This window comes from Lycorma delicatula, chromosome 5 (genome assembly GCF_047948215.1).
Source record: "Lycorma delicatula isolate Av1 chromosome 5, ASM4794821v1, whole genome shotgun sequence".
Classification (NCBI taxonomy): domain Eukaryota; kingdom Metazoa; phylum Arthropoda; class Insecta; order Hemiptera; family Fulgoridae; genus Lycorma; species Lycorma delicatula.
In genome coordinates, this window is record NC_134459.1 from 96,202,980 (window position 1) to 96,229,890 (window position 26,911).

At 30.3% G+C, this 26,911-nt stretch overlaps 1 protein-coding gene across 1 annotated transcript in view; it reads right to left on the reverse strand.

The window, feature by feature from the left end:
- The window catches only part of Rab1 (RAS oncogene family member Rab1), a 40,295-nt gene extending 13,384 nt beyond the window's left edge, over positions 1 to 26,911 (reverse strand). Inside the window, exons 1-4 of the mRNA XM_075366713.1 lie at positions 26,753 to 26,911; positions 11,675 to 11,747; positions 4,993 to 5,040; positions 45 to 92 (exon numbers count right to left, since the gene is read on the reverse strand). Of these exons, the coding sequence (XP_075222828.1) occupies positions 45 to 92; positions 4,993 to 5,040; positions 11,675 to 11,747; positions 26,753 to 26,766 (183 nt within the window). The 5' untranslated portion in view covers positions 26,767 to 26,911. The remainder of the gene's footprint in view (positions 1 to 44; positions 93 to 4,992; positions 5,041 to 11,674; positions 11,748 to 26,752) is intronic.

Below are 26,911 nucleotides of genomic sequence, written 5' to 3' on the forward strand. Positions count from 1 at the left end.
GAAGCTAAGCTCATAGAAGGAACAAAAAAAATTGTCATACTCACAATTTGAAGTTTAATTGTTTTCCCATCGAGATCTATTGTTCTTATTTTCTGAAAAACAAAATTATAGATTTGTAAACCTAATACTATTATTTAAACAATTACATATAATGTCAGCTAATACAGTTTTACTACAAGATACCATACAACATCTTCCAGTAATAGATAAATATTACCCATAATATTTGTTGATTATTTTTGAAAAAGAGTATACACCTATTTATGAAATTAATAAGAATAGAATTGTACACATAATTAACAATACAGTTTAAAATTATATTAAACCTGTGGATAGTTTTTTTGCTAATACTAAATGCTATATTTCTTTTGTGGGTTGCATATTGCATATTGTATGTTGCAATGAACTCACTAGTTTACTCACATTATTTTTATTTATGTTATAATATCATAGAAGGTAATATAAACTGCAAAAGAAAGCTTCTTCTAGTTATATATTATTTTCTTTATTATTACTATATTGAATTGTTTTATCAATCTTAAATATTCTGTACCAGATACTGATTAATAAGAATGCTCACTTAAGGATTTTTTAACTATTTCTTCTTAGCGTCATTATAACATTAATGAGAAAAAAATATATATAAAATTGCTAAACAGTTTCAATATAAACTTATTTGAAATGGAACTCCTTTTTGGACTGCAATTAGAATTTGAATCATATTAATATTGAATTTAAAATTAGTTAAAAAAATTTCATAATTTCCTATATACATATATTTTTTTGTACGTTCTTAAACACATCTATAGCTTTATCTGTACATGGGTAAAAAGTGACCAAAAAGTCACCATACAACCAAAGATAATGCAGTAGATACGGTAAAAATAGGTTTACATTACACAATTTTTTTATTGGTTTAAGTAAGCAAAAACTGATAGAAAGTCATGTACTTAAAGTACAGAAAGTAAAAATATCTAAGTGGATAACAACCAGTTAACAGTAATAAGAAATTAGCGATAAGTGTATAGGTTCACAAACATCAAAACATGGGTCTAACAATGGAACAAGTGCATGATGAACTTGTTGCATCAACATTATAATAATTATACTCCCTCATAAAAAACAATGCTTTCCTGGAATTCCAGTTTTCAGTAAGATGTAATACCAACCTCATTTAAAATACGTGCTACTATTGCCAATTCCACTAAGCAATAACCAATTTTATCTGCTAGTAATAAATGAGAAGCCCGACTCACAAACTTTGGACAATAATACAAGACCACATGATTTGAAGGTTAGGTCATTCTGTCCATCATATGAGTATAATCTGTCAAATTCAGCCCATATTATGGGCTGAGATGACATGTCATTTGCTTGGCCCTTTTTTTTATGGGCCTGAATAGTGAATTTACTTAGAAAATATGGCTTACACCACTGCTTCATATTAATCATATGGAATGGATATGACTGCAGGAAGATGGGATACCCGTGCACTTTAATATCTCTATCAAAGCATTCTGAAGAAAAATTTCAGGATGTTGGGTTTTTTGGCACATCACTGACCGCCAAATAGTTCTGATCTTAACATGCCAGTAATTTATTGCAGAATATTATCAAGATAATATGTATTATCTATGTATTATAGGGTATTTTATTACCCTATAAAAGAAAAATTTCTGTGGTATGAAGAAACCTTAAACATAACCACACCAAACATTTGTCTTCATATTCTCTAAGGTAATTAAAGTGTGTTACACACAATGGTGCACATGTATTCAATAATTTTAGATAATTAGTTGATTAATATTATTCTTAATCATGTATGAAAATAAAATTACTTAATATTATTATAAGGAACCCTACACAATCAGGAGTATAATAGTACTTCATCCTGATAGCACTGTGTACTCCTACAGCTATCTAGAAGATTGAAAGGGGGAAAAGTGAATATAACTGTGGATTTTTTGATCAACAGTTTGGATTTAGCTAGGGTAAATCCACCACAGGTACGATTTATAAAACTAATATAGTAGACATGGGCAAAAGTGGAAATAGATGGAGAAGGATGTTCCTGTGGTGATATTCTTAGATGCTAAGAACACATTTAGCGTGTCTTGGAAGTCGATCACAGAATTAGAGGAGATTAAGAGCTAGTCCTCATTTTATAAGACTGTTGCAGGAATATTTTAAAGGGAGGCTATTTTTTGCAACTGCAGAGAATAATGAGGTAGCTGTTGGTATGGAGTGTGGTGTTTCACAAACTTCTAGTCTGGGACTCATACTTTGGAATTTGTCATATGATGAAGTGCTGAGTTTCAATTGGCTGGAAGGAGTAGAGGCTATCACATTTACAGATTATCTAGCCCTGGTTGCGATAGCAAGGGGTACAGAAGAGACATTGACAAAGGTGAATGTGTCTGTTGAACTGGTTAGGGAGTGGCTTTTAGGAAGAGGACTACAGCAGTTTGCTGTGGAAAAAATGGTAATAATCCAAATGACTAGGATACTGTGGTTCAGTATTAGGACTGCAAACATGGAGATCCAGCCATCCTACAAGGGAAAGTACATTGGAGTATGGCAGGATAGGGACAAGAAAATCTCAGTGCATGTGGACAAAACTGTTAAGAAAGCAGAAAAGACAGCTTCAGGTATAGCAAGGATGATGGCAAATGTGGGTGGTCCTAGAACTTCAAAAAGGAAGTTACTTGCATCTGTTGATTCTTTAGTTTGTGCTGCATGCTGCACTGGTGTGGAAGAGGGTGATGTAAATTAGATAGCCTACAGAGAACTGTAGCACTTGGGTGGTCAGGACATAGAACAATGATTGCCTTAGAAGCTGTTGTTCATAGCAGGTACTTCGCTGTTGAATTTACTGGTCCCCGAAAGGTCAGAAAGGAGTGATGGAATGAATAATTTGAAGGCAAGAGAGATCTTGCTTAAGAGGTGATAAGATATATGAAGGCGAGCTACTGTTACCAAATAGGTGCAGTCACTTATTTTGGACAATAGGACACCTCCTACCCACCAGTAGGACAGAGTCATGAACCCAGTGGTGGCTTGGTCTAGTGGTGAACGCGTCTTCCCAAATCAGCTGATTTGGTAGTCGAGAGTTACAGCGTTCTAGTCCTAGTAAATTCAGTTACTTTACACGCATTTGCATAGATTATGGATACCAGTGTTCTTTGGTAGTTGGGTTTCAATTAACCACACTTCTAAGGAACTGAGACTGTACAAAACTACACTTCATTTACACTAATACACATCATCCTCTGAAGTATTATCTGAACAGTAATTAACGGAAGCTAAACAAGAAAAAGAAAGAAAGGACAGTCATGGGGATGTGAATTTTTGGATGACCCAGTCAGTGGATTACAGGCCATTGGGTATCCAACAGTTACCTGTTTGCTAGAAGGAGGCTCTCAGGTGAATGTAGGTACTGTGGAGATGAAGATGCAATTAAGACTCGAAAGGTGGATATTGGGCGCATGCTGTATTAAGGGGGAGGGGATTTAGTCAGCAAGAGCACGTCACTACTATCTGTACTGGCAGAACTTTCTCTCCAATGTGAAAAAAAAATCATTGGAAATCAGAAAAAGTTGCAGGGTGCCAGGTATGGAGAATAAGAAACTGCAGCAACAGTACAGTGTTATTTTTGGCAAACAATCATGAATTAATAGTGAAGTGTGAGCTACAGCATTACCACAGTGCAAAATCCAACAACTGTTTTCCCATATTTGTGGTAATTTTCTTTAGACTACCTCAAGTAAATTGCCTTAAAACTGCTAATTAATGTTTGTTGACCATACAACCCTGCGATAAGAAAAAAACAGCAAGGAGAAACTTAATATTCAACCAAACTTAATGTGTTTTATTTGGTCTTGGTTTGTCAGCTTCCATTGGGAAGACTGGATCTTTTTGAGACTTTAGAAATTCATCATTTTGTTTCATAAACTCATACACACTATTATTTCCCAGGCCTGCCATTTTAGTTTTTTAATGTAGACTCATAATTAAAACAATAAAATACACAACAAATTATAAAATGTGATTACTCGAATAAAAAGTAACAGAATTTTCACAAATGTCTTATAGGATCAACAAATACAGGATAACTATTTAACTGAATTATACTCAAGCATTCAACAACATGGATAAATGGGTAATTATTTATTTTTACAATAGCCTGGTTGTATTTGTAAATTTTGAGCACACAGCAAACAAAGCTTTATATTGTTTCTTGATATGATTTTAAAAAAGAAGACTCATTTCATGAGCTATAATACTTGACTCGTCCCTCTATATTTTTACAATAAATAAAATCATGAAAGATTACAAACTACATTTACATGTCACACAATTATAATGTTAGTTAATTTATCATTTAGCTTTTATCTACTTATAATACTTGTTGAGAATATGCCTATATTTTTATAACATTTAAAAATACACCATAACATTTCTTTTTATGGCAAATATTTAATCATTTATAAATTATAAATGACCAAAACTAGAAAATATTTAAAAGTAATCCATACCATCCATTAATATAATATAAGTTGTATTTATAAGAAAGCAACTTGCTTCTCCATGTGAAAACTACAACTGACTGTTTTAAGTTTGGATAACAGGCACCGTACTAGCTGTCTTAGTCCAAGTTAAGAATATATATCTTGAATACTTCATAGTTCTGTATCACTCATAAACCTTGGTGTTGACATAATATCCTTGCCAAAAGCCTTTCCTAAAATCTCTATCACTTGGGCAAATCCTGTATTCTGTTTCCACTTGGAATAAAATAGCTCCTAAATTTTAAATGTGTGTTTAATATTATCAAAAATATTGATATATATTATTGTATAATGCTGATATCATATAGGAAAGACAAGTGCATAGAATTAAAAATTATTTATTTTTTGGTCAAACCTATTATTTACAGAAATAACAACAAGCAAAATAATGCAATACATTTTTATTAATAATAAGAGAACTTACAAAGTCTACACCAATGGTACTGATATAGCTTTCTGTGTATGTATCATCCTGTAAAAAGAAAACAAAAAATTAAATTAAGCAGTCAATTTTGAAATTAAATATGAAAAATAAAAATAAAAAAACCTAAACAGAATTATTTTTTAAATTTACAAAAATAATTATATAATAATTTATTGCAATTAGAAAATTGATGAGTCATACTTCATAATTTTATTCAAAAAATGTTGGATAAATAAATGTGAACTGCTCATCTTCAGAGCACTTTCTTATTTCGTGGTTTTCCATGAAATAAGAAAAAAGAACTAAAAATAAATCTACTCTCATTATTTCTTCATAAAAAAAAAATTCCTACCATCACATTACTCAGCATTATATAATTATGCGGGGAAAACCCTATGTTATTTTGAGAACAGAAGCACAGCAGTGGCTGCCTTTCTATTTTGACATGACCATAGATGCGCGTGTGTAAAAATGAACTTCAGATTCAACAAACTGGATTAGAAGAACCTGAACAAAGAAGTATTAGATGATGAAAAAAATTGAATGACAAAGACTACAACCCAAATTTTCAAATGAGATCATCTTAATGAGAACTTTTTTATTGTTGTAAATTATTGTTTCTTGCTATTTTTAACCCTTTGTAGTCCTTTGTCGTAATATACTCTATATTCTGAAATCAATCGACATTATGTAATTCACTTACCTGTCCAATGTTGTGCAAAGCTCGACTCTATGTTTAGACATCAGTAAATCTTGAACCGAGCATTACTCGACATCATATTCTATTTAATTTAGCATCAGCTATTTAATCTGAATCTGTTATCAGTAAACAAACGCATACGATAACATATCTAGAAGGCTGTGTTCCGACACCTTGTTTGAATTGTAAAATATTATGAATGAGTTTTCTAGTGACAATTTGGAAAATCTGTTTAGTGATGATAATGACTGATCCAACGTTAATGAAAATACTCTTGATTTGCCTTCAGGATCAGAAACTGATGTGAATTTGATGTGATGTGCCAATTTGTGACATCATTGAAGATATTTCAGTGAGTAATACAGATAATCAAATAGGTGATACTTCTTATAATGGGTTATGGGAAAAATACGATGTAATTGATGATGATTTACCCAAATTTCCATTTACAGCTGCGCGATGTGATCCAGTGTATAACAATAATGTGAAAACTGAATTGCAGTACTTTTAATTATTTTTTACCTATTCATTATTGTCTGAAATTGTTACCGAAACTAATCCATGTGCAGAACATGTGACAACATAAAAAAACATGCCACTTAGGCAATATTCTATATGATGGGGCTGGAAGGATGTCATCCTTGTTGAAATTAAAACTTTTCTTGGGGTGAATAATATGGGGGTAAACCCTAAAACCGATATTAAAGAATATTGGTCAGAAGAATGGCAGGATAAAATGTCATTCTTTAAAGATGTATTTGTGCATCATCACCTCCTTCACCAATTTTTTGGACATTTCATTTATGTTCTGCAAAAAGCCAAATGTAGGAGTTTGTTCAAGATGTGGAAAGGTAAGAAATGTTTCAGAGTATATTGATAAACTATGTAGGGAAAAATTTATTCCTAACAAGATATTGTTATCGATGAAAGTACTGTAGGTTCTAAAGGAAAAATTAAGATTTAAAAGCTGCAACCGTATGAAGCCCACAAAATGGGGTCTACGCTTTTTTTGTTTTAGCAGAATGCACGAGTGGTTATATATGTACATTTATCCCTATTTTGGGAAGGCAACAACAGACGCTCTAGATTGACCATAACTTCTTTTTTCAAGTCAAATAGTTCATCTTCTCGACAAAGTTGTGCTTTACAGTCAGGGTTTAGGTTACCATTTATATAAAGATCTGTTTTACATCAGTCCTAATTTAGCACTTGAACTTTGTAAGCACCGAGTGCATACCATGACACTATTATGTTAAACTGTAAGGGAATCTCTGAAGTTCTTAAAAATTAAAAAATTAAGAGTGCATGAGCAGGTTGTATATTTCTGTGATACCAAAATGATGTTACTTTCATGGAAAGACAAACTGATAACTTCTTTATTATCAACATATCATAATTTGTGACTACACAGCTAAGATCGGTGCAGTTGATCGAGGTGACCATTATATAACTAGATATGCATTTTTAAAACCATCTATAAAGTGGTGGTTAAAGATGTTCTTTTGGCTGCTCAAGGTTGGGATTGTAAATGCCTATTTGTTATAATAACGCTATAATTTGCTGGGATAAATGGGTAGAAAATGAAAATACTTTCACTCATAAGAGGTTTCACAAACGTTTGCTTTACCAATTGGTTGGTGATGTCTGTAATCAGGAAAGAAAAAGAGGGTGACCTTCAAGTTCTGATACTGAAGAGAATTTGAATAATAAACCTCATTTTATTTATAAAGGAGTATCAAATAGGCATAAAGACTGCAGTGTGTAGTGATAGGAAGGTGAAGGGTGGTAAAAAAGTAACTGTGTTTTACTGCAATACTTGCAATCGAAAGCCAGCCCCTTCATCCTGGTGAAGAATGTTTTGAGAAGTATCACTGTGATAAAAAATATATCGCTCACCTTTTTTTTTTTTGTATTTTTGTATACTTTTTTTTATAAAGAATAATAAATCATTCATATAAGAATAATAATTATTAACAACCTATAGTTGCAGCTGTAGTATGCATTATTTTATGATTTTTTTTCAGTTTTATTATACTATCTGAAAGTATGACAGTGAAAAAAAAAAAGACTCTAGGCTAGCTGGTGATTTACTATATAATAGGTATTACATAGTTTAATAATAAAATGTATAATTAATCATTACTCCAAACCTCAACATTTTTTATGTTATACCACATTATAAAGGAAGATTCATGAAGGCATAATTACATACCTTTGTTATTAACAAGATAATAAGCAATGTTTTCCTAAAAGCTTCAAGTGATAAACTTGTTTTATTATTATCATCCATATTAACGGCTTTTTTTTTAAATTTCAGAATGAAGACAAGCATAAATTAAAAGCCCAAGTGCTTAAGTATTAATGATTTATTGTAATCTGTATTTGCATAATTCTGGGCATACATCCAGTATGTAATATTTCAGTTCCTTGTTCAACATGCTTTGTTATGTGCACATTTGTAATGTCAACATAATAAAAGATTTTAAGAAGTATGTAAATTTAAAGCTATGTAGCCATTATTGCTGTTGCATTACACAGAGAATGCATTTGAAAGAATCACCAGTTCTACAGAAATCAGGAAAAATGCAATGATTATGCCAGTAACTTAACAAATAATGCTAATCTAAAACACAAGTCATAAAACAAAACACAAAATAACAGAATTAGCACATAAAATACAAACAATTAAATGAATTAAATTTTTCTAACAAAAAAATTAAATTGTGACATATGGTTGTAACTTTGTATTTAAAAAGGGCAGAGTTAAACATTACCTAAAAACAAAAGACACAGAATCTGATTAAAATGTGATAAAGAGTAGACAGTATTATAAAGCTAACCAGTAATCAATAAAAACAGCATTTAATGAGTTTACTTACATGTAATTGTGCAATATACATTTGAGAAATTACTTAATAATTATTGGGAAAACTGTCACTGCATGAATTAAAAATATGATAAGAGAATATATAGAACACTTTTTAACTAGCTAGCTTAAATATATATATTTATTAATTATATATTTTATAATTATGTACATCTTAACACCTAATTAGGTGTTAAGGTGTACAGGCTCTAGTGTAAATGTTAAAAATAAAATGATCTGTGCACAGCCCAGAGATTTATTTTTGTTGTCAAAATAAAATGTTATATTAAAAAAAAAAAAAAAAAAAAAAGAAGGTTTTTTCATGTAAAAAAAGAAGACATCAAAAATAAACGTATTAATCTAAACCAAACCGCCAATCTCTGTGGTGGAGTGGTAGCATTATAAATCTTTCATCTAGGGATCATCCCGGGTTGAAATCAGTCGGGCATGTCATTTTTCATACATTTAAAAATTTCATTTCTATTTTCCATATACAAGTTTCTCTGTAAGCTTCTGTGGTGAATTAATTTATCAAGTAAGAGTCAATCCATTTGAAGTGTCCCCAAAAAAACATAGGCTGGTTTCTTGACAAATTCAACAAAAATTGAAACTTAACCATTTCCAGCGTGTCTCAGGACATTAAAACTAATTTTTTTAAATTTTTTATTTAAGCAGTTTACCTGTGGTAGCCATTTTTATTACAGTGCGCACACATATTTTTGTGATTGTAAGGGTTCACGGAAAAAATCATAACTAAAAAACTATTGGTCCTGGAAGATGAAAAAAAAAACAATTTATTCATATTTTCTCAAGGTAAAAGATTGGTCCAGTGGTTTATTTACCTCTTCTTTCTATGAGAAAATTAACCAATAAAGTTGAACATGAAAACTGTGAAATTTCACTTGGGTAATTTTTTTCTACAGGCAGGGATGGGATATACAGTTTGAATCATTTTTTTTACATGTAGGTATATGTTAGTAGTTTTACCATAAATAATATTAACGGTGATATACTTAGCCCTAAATTTTTGAAAACTACGTTTTTTAAAAATTCAAATTTTGGTTTAAAATAATTCTGATTGGGCTGGTAATAAAAATCTCAAATTTTCACAACTTAAAAAAGTTATAACCTTTCAAATATCATGAAAAACATGTTAAAAATGATACCATTTTGACTCGCTAAATAAGTGCTCCAAAGGGTTTTTGTTTTCTTTGAACTTTACATTGTTTAAATTTAGCTCCTATTTTGCTGAAGTTTTCAATATTTTTTAAAATAATTTGTTTTAAATTATTAATGACAGGTCGTAATTTAATAACTAAACCAATACCAATAAGCTAATACAATTTTGATTCAAAAATGCTTGTAAACTCATCTTTTTTCAAGAATTCATTTTTATTTTTATATTGGTTTATTTTTGTAAACACAATCAAAGAGAAAATAAATTTAGCAATACAAGTTTATTATTTAGTGTGATTAACAAAGAGCTGTGATATCTCTTCTGATAATTCTTTTGAAATTGTCTGAGAATGACCATCACTGCAGTTAGTTTAAGTGATGTCAACTTTTTCAGGACTTTGCAGATTGGCACCCATGACTTGCCTACTTTGTCTTGTTGAAAAAAAAAAACTTTTGAAAGAGCTTGCTCTAATGTTATTTGTCGTAATAGAACTATCCATACAGGTGACTGAATTTTGAAAAAACTTTTTTCATGATATTTAAAAACTAATGACATCTGAATTTACAAGTAACAAAATAAGTTGTTGGCTTTCATCACTAAATTCACTAAATTAATGAGTTTTTTTGGCATTGTACCATTCACTATTTTATGACACTTCATTCAATTCAAATGGAACATGGTTCTTCCATTGTTTTATGTAAAATTAGTTGAAAATAATGTAAAAATTTAATTTATTTTAGAATTTGCAAATATAATATTAAGTAAAATTTATTTGATAAACACTTCCAAACACAGGATGAAATTTGAGACACTGTAAAGACGTGAACTGGTCACTGACTATATATTGCAGTTTATAACTGCAAAGCTAAGTGATGCAACAAGCAAAAATGAGCATGTTGCAACATGAATTTTCCTGATGACTGGAAATGATTTAAAGTGTCTGCTATAACATTAACACTGCAGTTGAATGGTTTTAATAAGTTTATTTCAACTGTTGTAGCAAATATAAAAATATTGCCAAGAAGTATATAAGTGCCAAGACATATGAAACCCCTTGGAGCACTTATATAGAGAGTCAAAATGGTATCACTTTTAACAGGTTTTTCATGATTTTTGAGAGGTTATAACTTTTTTATTAGTACAATACACTTGAAGCCAATATTTGAATTAAAAAAAAAAAATTAGTTTTCAAAAATTCATAAAAATTTAGGAGAAATATATCACCATTAATATTATTTATAGTAAATTACTAAAATATACCTAATATAAAAAAATAATTCAAACTGTGTATCCCATCCCTGCCTGTTGAAAAATTACCAAAAGTGAAATTTAACAGTTTTCATGTTCCAACTTTATTGGTTAATTTTTCTCATAGAAAGAAGAGGTAAATAAACTACTGGATCAATCTTTTACCTTGAGAAAATACAAATAAATTGCTTTTTGTTTTATACTTCTGGGACCAATAGTTTTTTAGCTATGACTTTTCTGTGAACCCTTACAATTACAAAAATAGGTGTGCACACCATAACAAAAATGGACGTCACAGGTAAATTGCTTAAATAAGAAATTTAAAAAAAATTAGTTTTAACGTCCTGATACACATAGGAAACAAGTGGTTAAATTTCAATTGTTTTTGAGCTGGTCAAGCAACCACCCTTGGGTCACTTCAAATGGATTGAACTGTAAATTAAAAAAATATCCAGATTATATGCAAGTTCATTGAAACAAACTGAGAAAGCCTAACAAGAAAGATGAGATACTTTAAAAGGATGCTGTTATAGACAAACAGCAACCTTGAATAATATATTGAAACAAACCCCCAAAAAAAGTGGAATCATTGAGAAAAGACAGTTAAATTGACATCAGTAATAAACTAAGTCTGTGGAAACTGATAAAATATATCATATATATATAATAAATACAAATAAAGTTTACTTACGGCAAATCTTAAAAGCAAACATGACTTCCCTACACCAGAATCTCCAATTAGTAGCAACTTAAAAAGATAATCACTGAAAAAAACAAAAAAAACAATCCCAAGAATTTTGCACTTTGTTCACAAAAAAACAGGTAAAAAAATAAATAAATACTCATCAAACATTACAACAGAAATGTAGACAAAATTAATGTGTCTACATTTCAGGTGTGAAATGTAGACAAAAGTATTCTACAGTGTTTATAAAATTATAAATATCTCATTTTCCCCTGAAAATGAAGAACTTCTTTAGGTTTAATAAAACACAATCCAAACTACGTAATAAACTAATCACATTAAAAACTCTAAATTTATAATTAACAACTATTTTATTCATTTTTTGGAGAAAATATTTTTAAAAGAAAAAGTTTAATCTATAAATTTGAAAAAAATGTTTTAAATTACAGTAACTTTAATTTTTAAAGGAATTCAAATATGTAGAATTCAAAAAAAAAAATCAAAAACTTATTCAGACTTTATATTGAAGTCTGGTTAAGTTTTCTTTATCTCTTTATCTCCCTCTATGAATCATGAGACCTTGCTGTTGGTGAGGAGGCTAGAGTGCTCAGTGATACAGAATAGCTGGACCGAAGGTGCAACCATATCAGAGAGGTATCTGTTGAGAGTCAGACTAAGGCATGATTCCTGAAAGAAGGCAGCAGCTTTTTCAGTAGTTGTTAAGGGCGTAGGTCAGGACGACTTAAACAGCCATATCAACATTACTCAGTCCTCTGAGTACTGCGCAGCTGAAAGCAATGGAAAACTCAGCTGCTTTTTTTCGAAGAAAATCTAGCTCTCTGCACTTTCATTTAACAATGATGGAGGTGCCTTCCTTGGTAAAATATTCTGGAGGTAAACTAGTCCCCCGTTCGGATCTCTGGGTGTGGACTACTAAGGAAGGGGTCACCAGAAAATTAAAAAATAACATTCTACGAGTCGGAGCGTGGAATGTTAGAAGTCTAAAAAAGGTTGGTAGGTTAGAAAATTTAAAGAGGGAAATGGATAGGATAAATGCAGATGTAGTAGGAATTAATGAGGTTCGGTGGGAAGAGGAAAACAACTTTTGGTCAGGTGATTTTAGAATAATTAACTCAGCTTCAAATAATGGGCAGCCAGGAGTAGGTTTCGTAATGAACAAGAAGATAGGGAAGAAAGAGTATTTCAAAATGAGATAGAATCATTGTAATAAGGATAAAATCGAAACCTAAACCAACGATTGTTAACATCTATGAGGTAGTGTGTGTATACGAAGAAATTGACAAAGCAATTAAACATATAAAAGGAGACGAAAATTTAATAATAGTTGGAGACTGGAATGCAACCATTGAAAAAGGCAAGGAAGGAAATATAGTGGGTGAATACGGGCTAGGCAAAAGGAATGAAAGAGGGGACCGACTTATAGAGTTTTGCATGAAGTATAATTTAGTAATTGCCAACACCCAGTTTAAAAATCGTAATAGAAGAATATACACATCGAAAAAGCCAGGCGATACTGCAAGGTATCAGATAGATTATATCATGGTTATGCAAAGATTTAGAAATCAACTCGTCGACTGCAAAACTTACCCTGGAGCAGACATTGATAACGACCATAAGTTAGTGATAATGAAATGTAGATTGGGATTTAAAAACCTGAAGAAAAGTGTCGGATGAATCGGTGGAATTTAGAGAAGCTTGAGGAAGAGAAGGTAAAGAAGATTTTTACATTGCAAATGGTCTGAGTAAAAAAAAGATAAGGTAAAAAACGTAGAAGGAGAATGTTAAAAAGGAAATTCTTAAATCGGCAGAAGCAAACTTAAGCAAAACAAAGAGAACTGGTAGAAAACCTTGTTCAGATGATATATTGCAGCTGATGTATGAACGTAGAAAATATAAGAATGCTAGTGATGAAGAAAGTAAAAGTAACTATTGACAATTAAGAAATACTCTAAACAGGAACTGCAAACTAGCAAAAGATGAATGGATTAAAGAGAAGTGTTCAGATGAAGAAAGAGAAATGAACATTGGTAAAATAGACAGAGCATACAGGAAAGTTAAGAAAAATTTTGGGGTAGATAAATTAAAATGTAATAATGTGTTAAACAAAGATGGTACATCGATTTATAACATGAAGGGCAAAGTTGATAGGTGAGTAGAGTATAGTGAAGTTATACAGAGGAAGTGAATTAGAAAATGGTGTTATAGAGGAAGAAGAGTAAGTCGAAGAGGATGAAAGGGGGGAAAACAATACTGAGATCTGAATTTAAGAGAATATTAAAAGGTTTCAATGGAAGAAAGGCTCCTGGAATAGACGGAATACCTGTAGAATTACTGCACAGTGCAGGTGAGGACGATTGATAGATTATACAAACTGGTGTGTAATATTTATGAAACAGGGGAAGTTCCGTCAGACTTCAAAAAGTGTTCTAGCATTATACCAAAGAAAGCAGGAACAGATAAATGTGAAAAATACAGAACAATTAGCTTAACTAGCTATGCATAAAAAATCTTAACTAGAATTCTGCACAGAAGAATTGAGAGGAGAGTGGAAGAAGTGTTAGGAGAAGACCAATCTGGTTTCAGGAAAAGTATAGGGACAAGGGAAGCATTTTAGTCCTCAGATTAATAGTAGAAGGAAGATTAAAGAAAAATAAACCAACATACTTGAGATTTATAGACCTAGAAAAGGCATTCGATAACGTAGACTGGAATAAAATGTTCAGCATTTAAAAAAAAAATTAGGGTTCAAATACAGAGATAAAAGAATTGCTAACATGTACATGAACCAAACAGCAACAGTAATAATTGAAGAACATAAGAATGAAGCCGTAATAAGAAAGGGAGTCCGACAAGGATGTTCCCTATCACAGTTAATGATGTTAAATAACAATTTAGATCTAAAGTAACAGTACCAAGTAAAAAGATAATGATATAGTAATTCTAGCTGAGAGTAAAAAGGATTTAGAAGAAACAATGAACAGTATGGATGAAGTCCTACGTAAGAACTACCGCATGAAAATAAACACGAACAAAACGAAAGTAAATAATTGTAGTAGAAATAACGAAAATTGACCACTGAATGTAAAAATAGGAAGAGAAAAGATTATGGAGGTAGAAGAATTTTGTTATTTGGAAAGTAGAATTACTAAAGATGGATGAAGCAGGAGCGACATAAAATGCCGAATAGCACAGGTGAAACGGGCCTTCAATCAGAAATATAATTTGTTTACATCAAAAATTAATTTAAACGTCAGGAAAAGATTTCTGAAAGTACATGTTTGGAGCGTAGCTTTATATGGAAGTGAAAATTGGATGATTGGAGTACCTGAGAAGAAAATATTGGAAGCTTTTGAAATATGGTGCTATAGGAGAATGTTAAAAATTGGATGGATGGATAAAGTGACAAATGAAGAGATGTTGCAGCAAATCCATGAAGAAAGAAGCATTTGGGAAAATATAGTTAAAAGAAGAGAAAGACTAATAAGCCACATATTAAGGCATCCTGGAATAGTCGCTTTAATATTGAAGGGACAGGTAGAAGGAAAAAATTGTGCAGGCAGGCAACGTTTGGAATATGTAAAACAAATTGTTAGGGATGTAGGATGTAGGGGGTATACCGAAATGAAACAACTAGCACTAGATAGGGAATCTTGGAGAGCTGCATCAAACCAGTCAAATGGCTGAATCTCTTTATGAAAAAAAAAAGCTGCTAAATAAAGCTGCTATTTTGTTATGGGAATAAAACAATGTTGAAATTGCAGTAAATGCCATTATATTGAAGAAGCCATTGATGATGCAGCCCAAGCTGGTTTGGAGGTAATTAAACCATCTGTATCAAAAAGCCTTCATTTTATTTTATGTTTTTATTTACGGTTTACATAAATTAATTGACTTTTTTGCAAATCCCGCAATTATAATTACTATGAATAGCTTTCAATGTTAATTTTTTCTTTATTTTCATTTGAGACATATATTCCATCAAATACATTATTTAATTTTATAAAAATTGTAATTGATGTTTGAAAAAAGCCTGTAAGTCTTCATTGCTTGTTTTTTACAATTTTCAATTTACTAAAGATTTTTTTATAAGAGAGCAAGTAATTTAAGTGCCATTTTAAATTCTTATTTAAATTAAATTCATTCCATGAATGGATCTCTTAACTCCAACATCTTTATCAGACAACAATCATGCAAAGTATGAAAACTCATAAAGCAAATTCAAGGTATAATTAGGTTTACATAACTGCTTCTTCAGTCATCCTTCTCAATTATCACATAATAATTCTGCATTATTAATTCTTATAAAATTCTTTTTTCAGCACTTCACTCTACATTCAAGCTGTTATCAGATGGCAGACACAACATTCAAATATAAACAATAAATGATTAATAAATAATACTGTTATCATTATTCATCTAATGTTTGCCGTTAATGGTCCAAAATGAAAACAATACAATGATAATAATATCAATTGCACGTATACAAGTTTGTAAATAAAAACTCATGATTTTCAACCAACAGCAAGAACATGTTACGGTAAAGTCAACATAGTTCTTTGTGGGTAACATTCATCATTAAAATTTCTTAAAAATAACTATACTTTGCCTGACCATGTACTAAAATGGGTTAGAAATTTCCCATTATTGTGGTTAAAAATTTTCTTTATACATACACATTTCAATTGAGTCAGTGTTTTAATATGGATCGGCACTGCATTTGTGGTCATTATCGCATATCTGATTTTGTCTTTGTTCATCTGAACAGAATGATAATGCTTTTAAATGTTCACGGGCATTTAAGAATTACTAGCTTTCCTTTCAGAGTATCCATTATTAATGGTACTAATCTTAAAAAAAGGTAAAGCACGCTTTGTTTAACTTGTGTGTAAAATTTATATTTTATAATAATATTTTGATACAAGTTTCCTTTTTTATAAATGATCTTTAACATTTTTCGACCAAGATAAAAGAAACAAATACAAGCACTACACATTAAGCAAATAAAATTTTATAAATTGTCTCACAGAAGGACATACAAAAATATTAACAGTGACATAAATTTTACACAGCACATAATTTTTCAACAGTCTCAACAAACTTGAATAATAAAATTTACAAATACATTAAACCTGAGAAAATTAAGAAAAATATTTCAATGATGGAATACAAAACATACATCATATATATATTAATTATGTATTTAAGAGGCTTTCTAACAATACAGGTAGAAGGGGGGCAACCATAACCAGCACTGCTAATGGGTACCTACTTTTCATGAAAGGATATTAACTCTAAAAGTCCTAAAAGTTTTAAGTTTAAAACGATATATATATATTTCGATAATATACGATAATATATTTTCCTTTCTACACCACACAAATAATTTAAGGTAAATTGATATTCAACACTTGTTTATACTTGGCAATGTTTCATTTAAAAATATTACAAAGGCCAAACAGGCCTATTCTTAAAAAAATCATGTGAAATAGCAGAAAAAGGAACTAATCACTCGTCGATTCAATTAGTGAACTATACAATGAGAATAAATAATTTGTATTTTTTAAATACGTTCAGGATGTAATAGTAATATTGGAATAATAATTTATATATATATATATATATGTGGATAATTTATCCATAATATATACTATTTATCTAAGTCTCTTAATTAGAGTCAAACAAGTTATGATTAAACTATATTTCTACTTGAAAAATAATTCTTTAACTCAGAATATCATGCACTACTTCTAAGTATTCAATTACTAAATATTTCCAAAAATTTTAATTTCACCTAATTATTTTTTTCAAGATATAAGATTATCCCATAAAGGAAAAAAGTTATAATAATATTTATTCATTTAAGAATATATTTATGTCATAAAGAAACATAAACAGTTGTTTAACAATAGGAATATTTATCTTTAAATACAGAATAAAAAAGAACATATTTAAAAAAATAAATAAATTTATAAGAATCATTTCCTTCTAGGTTAATCAAAATTACATTTCACAATTCAAAACAAGTACATAATTGACAAATGTGTCCATCATACAAGTTATAATCAATACAAAATGAACAGTTACAACATTACACACACAAAATGAGTCATCAGAAAACCTTTTGACAATATAATACCACACCCCACAGAACAAATTTGAAAAGACAGATTTAAAAGCATCTCATACTGAAAATTTCTAAATAATCTATTTGGTGGATTACAGTAACTGACTTTTCCCAACATCTTTATTTAAGAGCTTAGTTTTATATATATATTAACTTATTTAGATTGAATTTTTTTTCCTCTGTATGTTAAATAACTATATATAATATAATAAATATTTTTTTTAGCCTCCGCTAAGTACAGATTTAGAGAACACTGTTACCTTTACTTTTTTATGTTCATCAAAACATTTTCAGGCTCAAGCCAAACCTTCAGTGATATTTTTTATTTTAATAAATTCTTCTTAGTTTCATTTACACAAATTTTAGCTTTTTACATTTTATTTTGTAAAAATTGTTTGTTAATAAAATTTAAAACATTTAAAAAATTTCAGAACAAATATTTGTTCAGTCAAGAGAATGAAAATGTATTGCAATAAAAATTAATTTATCAATATCTTTTCATTGTTATGAGTGAACGTAAATTGTAAACAAAGATATAAATGTAAATTCAGCCTTATAAATCTGCAAAGAGAATTTGATAGGGACATTCTTTCAAAATTTTCAAGTTGGCATACAATGATAAGATATTAATAATAAATTAACAGTTATTGTAATACTTTTTCACTCTCTCGACTGAACAAATATTTGTTCTTAACAGTTTTTACAAAATAAAATGTAAAATTAATGTGTAAATGTAAACTAAGAATTTATTAAAATAAAAAATATCACTGAAGATGGGCTTGGGCCTGAAAACATTTTGATGAACATAAAAAACTAATGATAAGAAATGTCCTCTCTAATTCTGTACTTTGCGAAGGCTGAAAAAATATTAATGCAAAGAAAATTTGAATTAACACAAAAATAACGCTTTTTAACAGAATAAAGCTTTGTTATATTATAATGATGTCATTTTAGAGTCAATTAACTATTAACACTTATATATACGTGAAGACAAAGAAAGGAAGCAGAAAAAATTGTATTGAAAATTAATCAAAATTTTTATAACATTTTGAACAAATTTGTTTATCAAATAACAATACCGCAATAAATTGTAAAAAAAAATTACTTCAAACCATTTAAGTTTCCAGAATAATACTACCCTCAAAGTCATTCTAGGTATCAAGAAGTAGTCAGTTTTGCTTAATCATCATTCTTTAAAACTTGATGGTCTGTACCATCTGAAATGTTTCTAAGACATAAAAGTATCCCGGAAATTGTAGGATGTGAAAGATAAGGAATAAATCAATAACCAATGCCATTTTCAATAAATTGGTTGCTGCAGATTATCAAAATTAAAAAATAATGGCTGGTTTTTCACACTTGCTATTCATTTATTTAGGGAACTATTATTTCTACAAATGATTCTTGATAAATTCATTAAAAAAATAATGCAACAAATACATTCACTGTTACTTTTTATTCAAGTTGACTGCTTGGTTACCCAATTATTTTGCAGCTAGTGTAATCTGTTATTTGATTTATTAATTATTTAAATCTAGAAAAATAAGTCTTCCCCTACGGGTTTGGGATATCAGTGAGGGTATTATGCTATATGCTGCACCTGTCTGGGCTCACCACTTGGCTTGTAAGTGTTACTTGTGCATTTTGCTGTAGGCCCAGCGTTCTTACTGGCTGTTATAGAACAGTCTTGAGGGAAGCAGTCTATGTTATAGCTAGCTAATGAGGATAAGGAACGCTACATTTCCAAGGTAAATAACCTATTGATGTCAGAACAAAAGCAGGAAATTGAGGCCAGGGCCTTGCGTCTTGGCAGGTCAGGTCAGATGAATCCAACCCCCCCAAGGTTGCTACATGCATGGTACATTTGCTATAGTGTCTGATTTAGGTGCAATTAGCTGGGTTTCCCCCTATTAGTATACCGCACAGTTACTTTCCAGTCATGGTGCCTCTCAGGCAAATTTGGCTAAGTTTCGTTTGGTGAATTCGAGTCAATGCCCAGACTGTGAGACTGATGATACAGTGGACCATGTCCTCTATGTCTGTCCCTGATAAGTTCATGAGCTGTTAGGGAACTTGAGAGAATACATTCCTTTCTGGATTTCCATATTAACTGGATGATCCGTGAGTAGTGGTCTGTAGTGGCTAGTTTTCTTTGTGTCCTTGCGGTGTGTAGGTCTGCAGAGGAAGTTTAATGGAGGTATTTGATCATGGTAGGATCACAAGTGACTAGGGTTCTGACCTACCTAGGCATTGGATTGGCATCGTGCCATGGTTATATTGATATCGTCTCTGATTTGATTTGGGACTCCACTGGCAGAGGTAGCCATGCTGCCAGGGTATGGTAGCCCATGCAACAGAGGGCATGGTTTCATCTTGCCAGTGGCAATCCCTGATTATGACTTAGTAATGCCACGTGAGAATCAATGATGGGACTAGGTGGGAGTGCTGGGTTTGCCCCAGCTCCTATGCAGACCGGAATGAGGTTACATTCCCCTTGTTAGGTGACCTAATTTGGTCAACTTATTGGGTGCAACTCTGAATTTCTACATTGTATAAAACATAATTTTGTTTGGTATTGAGTGTAGCACTGATTTGACTTATAACTCATTCGTTTTCTAAGGCATTCACAGTCACAAACGGTGATGTCAAATTTAGATTAGGCGTGGGATCTGCACTTCCGCAGTCGCTGTTAGTTTGAGGGAATCGTGTTAGGTTGGATGTGAAGATGTCCATTTGAAGCCTATGTGAAGGCAGAATTTGATTTTTATTTCACTGATGTAAATGTCTGCTGAGGCATTTACATCTGTTGCATTCCAAACAAGGCCTGGCTGATAACTGTGAGATGTAATCAGTTAGATGGTCTAAAGACGACATCTGGTAAAGCCCCTCAGGGCTCAGAACAGAGGGGGTGGTGTGGCGACCAGTAACGTCACAAGGTGGGGGGGGGGGGTCTTCCCCTATGGGATTGGAAGTTATTTTTTATTTAAGTTGACTGCTTGGTTAATCAAATATTTTGCAGCTAGTGTAATCTGTTATTTGATTTATTAATTATATATAGAAAATAAGTTATGCTGAAATTAAATGATCAATTAAATAAATAATTAAAACTATTCATTAATATTTCTCAGTAGTTTTCTTCTACTTGTCTTTTCCTAAGGAAATGGATCTAAAGTAATTACTATAATTTTAATATTGACAAAACTATTCTACTCTGAAGAAGTAATTTTTGTTTTGAAGTATATTGAATTAAGATATAGCAGAAACTGTAGAAAGTTCTGCCAACAGGAACATTTACATGGAGAATGAACTATACAATGTGAAAGTGAACATTTAGTTTTTAAAAAACCTGCTTTAGTTATGTTTATGACAAAGAATATCTTTGCAATTTTTTTTTTTTTAATTTCATATAAAACTGTAAAAGGGTAATATTTTTTTTAGATAATCTTGGGATGTATATTCATGACTAAAAAATCAATGACTTAAATAATGATTTAGTATTTCTAAAACAAATACTAAAAATTTACGTTATCTCCAAAAGTGAACATTTAAATATGTAAATTAAGTAAGTATACTTTATTTTTTAATCACTTCAGAAATATATATATATATTTCACACAACATATATATATATAAACAGTGGCAAACAAATAAATCCAAACATAGTATTTTTAACAGATTATTTTATTTTTAAAAGAAAAAATGTTTAATATTCAAACTTACTCAAATTTAATAGTGTATGTGTCCTTGTTTTTTATTATCTCATTAATTCTCTTTGGAATTGATTCTATGGTAGAAAGATGATTTTTAATTTCTTCATCTAGAAATCAAACCTGTATCACTGAACTAATAATAAATTTTTGTGCTACAATTTTCATTTTCCCAAGCCTTCTTTTTAGTATGGCCGATAAATTTTCAATGGGATTCAGGTCAGGGGAGTTCTCTGGCCATGACACACTCAAATTTTGAAGAACTCTTTTGCTTTCTTTGACGTGTGACATGGTGCAAGGTCCTGTTGGATAATGAGTTCTCTAGGTTCTTCTGCATGCTCTTGGTCCTTCACGTGTAAAACATCCCCAAAACATCTTTTTGGCTGGGTGTTTGGGAGCTTGTTGCAAGTGTGCTGGCTTCTCATCTGCTGACTTACGAATGTAGGGTACTCTCTCCCCCTGGACAAAGAGTAAGTCTCGTCTAAAAAAAATAAAAAAATAACGTTTTCCACATTCTCTATGTTCCTTTGCCCATTGAAGTCTTTTTGTCTTCATAATCTGTGTCAGTAACTGCTTCTTTTTGGGTTTTCAAGCAATCCTTCTCACTGCCAACAATCTTCTACGAATAGAAACAGGTCAAAGTACATTATATGCCCACAACGCTTAATAGCCCGTTGATCATGTAATTAGGTAGTTCTTACATAGTATCACTAAAATGCTATATTGAAATAGGAAAATATATAAAAATTTTAAATCTAGTCTAACCAAACTTAACCTACACTCGCTAGTCAAGGTTAGCGAGGGAAGCAGGCATAGGTTAAGTTTGACTATATTATATTTATTTATTTTTTTATTTAAATATAGCGCTTCAGGGGCGCCACCTAAGAACTAACTAATTATTATTGATCGATGGGCTATTAAGAGTACATATAATGGATTTTGACCTCAGAAACATGAGTTCCACTGGCTCAAGTCCCTATTAAGGTAAACAGCTGCCAATCGTGGATTAATTTTGCTTTTTCTTATTGGTAATCGATCCTGTATAGATGTTGTTTACTTTTTCCATTGCTTTCCTCTTTGGAGAGAAGGACTAAACCTTTTCACTATTCCATTTACAGTACCTAACCTCACACTACACTCACTGGCAATCTGTTTTTGAGTCATTTCTGTTAGTTGGAACAGAGTAACAATTTTTGACCTCTTTTGTGGGATTATATCCATTATATTAACTAGAAACAAATAACAAACTTATAACAGAAACTCACAAGGTCACCAAAAAATAATTTACAATGAATTATAAAAGCACAAAAACCACTAATTAATTCTTTTTGTATATGAACTAACATAACCTGAAACACCAAACAGCAAGCAGTCTGCTACAGAATGAAAATTCCCTTCTTCAGATTAATTTGTTCACTACTGTATATGTATATATATTTCACTAATATTTGAATTGCACCTATACTGATATAAAAATACCTGTTATAATTACTTGTTTTTGTGATGAAGAACCAGCCAGATTGTAAGAGCATAATGCCTTATTTCAAGTAAATTGACAAATAATTAATTTTAAAGCAAAATATCCAAAAAATCATAAAACAAATTGTTGGAAGTAGTTGCATAAACAGCACAGAAAACACAACTTTTTTTATAAGAGGATTCCATTAAATGAAGAATGACATCACAAGAAATTAACTACAAAATGTCATGAAACAAATTTAAGAATAAGAGAGCAGTAATTTATAAATTAATTGCAAGCAGTTGCAACGGTACAGTTACCACCAAAAACACAAAGTAAATAAAATGTATAAATATTTAGATTAAAGTTTAACATCTTCAAAGTCCAAGAATCTTGGTCTCATCAATTCTGCCACATCATCACTTAAAATATCACCAATTTATATAATAGTTTAAATCCTTGATGCAAAATCAGTAAAAAAATTTTCATAAAGTACTAACAATTTCAACTAAAATGGAATGCAGATTTTCAGAAGAGGGTAACAGAATAATGTAATGGAGTACAAAACTTTTAAATACAAAATAAAGTTAATAAAGGAAACGTAATTCAAGATTATACAAAAACTCCCATAAACAAAGAATTTAGCCAAATTGAGTGTAACCCATCCATCAGAAAATAAATTTAGAAATAAAGTTAAAAAGAAAATTATTTAATCTGACAATGGGGATTTGTGAACCCCCTAAATACACAATCAAGGTGAATATGACACACAATCACAAGCAGTTATTTACGGGAAATATGGAAGCAACACCAAACAGCAAGAGATATATAACTGGTACGTCTCAATAAATGCAACTACCATTCATTGACTGTTTACTGCTACACAGAATGAATAATATGACACACCAGGTGAGTGTCATCACCTTCTGATGTTTGTTCAACACCAGCTTGCTCACTCATGATTAGGAACCCAGCAAAAATTAATGCATGCATTATGGTTGCTGAGAAGAGGCAGACAAGTGAATATGCACAATTACTATACATGCAGTGAACATGTGATAATTTGAAGAGCACTTACTGAATCACAGAACACAATAATTTGACAAAATTGTCAAATGAGAATGACATTATAATTCAATAATAAATATACTCTGCATTTATTAGGTTCACTAACAAATTAACTTTGTGACTATCAAGAAAATAATATCCAGTGGAATTATTCAGCATTGATCTGTGTAAATCACTACTACAGCATGATTCACCTGGGAGAAAGGTTTGCAAAACAATTGTTGTAATAGCACACAGTTAAGAATGATCTTTTTATGGCTAGTTAGCTAGAAATGATAAAAGTAATCAAACTCTCCATAATAAACTAACACAGAGAATGTGATATGTAATTTTACAACAGGTACAGAAAATATACACTCAACTCAAACAATAACTGGAGCTGTTATAGTTAAATTTTTAGTAGTAAAGTTATAAACACTATCTTTTGCGTTATAAAATTCATTTTGTTACATTACTAACAATAATGATGATTTACCTAACATGAGTAAACCAAAAACATAAAAATAACTTCATTACTTTTGAAAAAAAAAAATACAGATTGATATTAAATTCTTAGAAGTGAACATTCAAATAAAAAAAAATGTTAGAATAAAAGCTTTTATAACATACAAAAAATGGAGAACAATTTATAGTTAGTTACAGTTACAGACCAGATGAAATCTTTTCTCAAAGTAAAATTAAGCATACGTGTTTTCATATGAATAACAGCAAGTAGTTTTACTAGAGTATAAATGCAGTTTTATTAAGAGACCTAAAGTGCATTCAAAAAGATATTTTAATAAAGAAAAATAGTACTTGAAAATTTGTCTCTGAAAGAGACTTTTATATATTAATCCTACTGAAAACTTTCTCTACACTAAAAGGGAAAAAATTAGATAATACAAACTGTAAAATCTTGCATTATAGCAGTAAAAAAATAGTAAAATTTAAAATAGATTTTTATATGATACAAAGGAAAATAATTTAGAAATACCAGATATTTAATACAAACATAATTCCTGTAACCTTTTACATTTAACAAAAAATTGTATAATAAATAAATACAAAGAAGTTTTATAAAAAGACACACTTAATACCAGTCTACTTGAATAGACGAGTCACAGTAAATGAATCATTTTATAACACATTAAAAAATGTACTACCAATTTTTGTTATTTAGCGATACATTTGTTTATAATTTGGGTTATTTTGAGTTTTTCAACCATTGGCCTCACAATGAACAGACATTTCTAAAAATTTATAAATTTATTAAGGAATATTCCTCACTATGTCAATTATATAATATGAAATATTAATTTCACCATAAAAAAAAAGTGGATTAGCAATTACTAAGAAAAACTCTAGGATATTCATAAATAATTTTTACCATTAAAAAAAAATCAATACAATAAAACTTGATAAGCAACTACTCTGACTGCAAAGTTTTAAACAAATTTAAACTACAACTAGTCACAATTTGAAAATATTAAGAATCTGGGGCTTAAAATCTCTTGAATTAACAGGTTTATGATAATTTAAAGAAATTTGATTTTTCTAACTACACCATACGTTAAGAACCTTTTCACAAACATAAACATAAATAACTACTTTATTTCAGGCAATTACTTACTAGCAGATACAGAATATTAAAATGCAAAGTTTATTGAAGATTGAAAATGAGAATACACACACACACACACTACCTTTGTTTCAAAAAGAAGACTATGTTTCAAAATTTTAATGACAAAATAAAAATAAATCATACTTCACAGGCATGACATTTGCAAATTGTACAGTACAAAAATATGTTTCCTATTTGAGCCAATATATTTTTTAACTTTAGATAATCCATTTCTATTTTACAACCTTTGTTCGATGTGCACATATGTTGACATAAGCAATGGCACTGCAGGACAAAAATAATTTTAAAATGCTTGCAAACATACTTTTTTATTTAAGAGTTCAGTTAATTGCTGTAATTACATTCTGTTCTAACATGAATTACATACTGAAGGCTCTTGCACAATTTTTAATAATCATTTAATAAAAAAAAAAATAATATTAAAATTACAATAGTTCAGATACTAAAACAATACAATAGAAAAAAAAAACTACATCAAAAGGACAAAAAAATTATTAAGCCTAAATAATTCATTTCGTAAATAAAACTGTTAATTTCCAATAATATGAAGTCAATTATTTAACATTAAGATGGCAAAATGGGGCACTTCATCTGCCATAAGTTTTTACGAATCAATCAAATCCATTAAAATTTGATTAAAAAGTGTTGATTAAATTGTTCCTACAAACTTGTTTTTGAATAAGTTATAAATAAAAACTAAAACCTAAGTTTTATAACAATAAGTACTAGAAAAAATTATGAACATGCGTAAATGAGCAGAATATTGCATTACGTTCTTATCCTTGGTTAAATTTAAGATCGTCTACGTCATTTTTCAACCTTCCATAATCTAACAATACATTTCCAATTTTACGACTACGTTAACTCCAAAAGCATTTATAGCGAATTCTAACTTGGACTTCCTTAAAACAGTTATAAATTCAACAATATCTACTTTTATACTAATTTTAATAAAAATGGCAGAAAAATGAATACAGTGGAGTAAGATTAGGCTAGGCCAGGGATCTCTCGAACAGACGTAAAAGTAAATAACGTCAAATAACTATCTTAAGAAGAAAATGTACAAAATAAATGCAGTACTTACTACTCTGGATTCATCTTTACGAATACTTCTATAATAGAAAATAATTATTAACAGTCGACGGAACAATTACTGTCCGTCTTTGTTAAGAAATAAACGCAAAACGTAAAACAATATGGCTTCCGCCTACCACTGACTTGTACAATAATCACGCATAGGGGG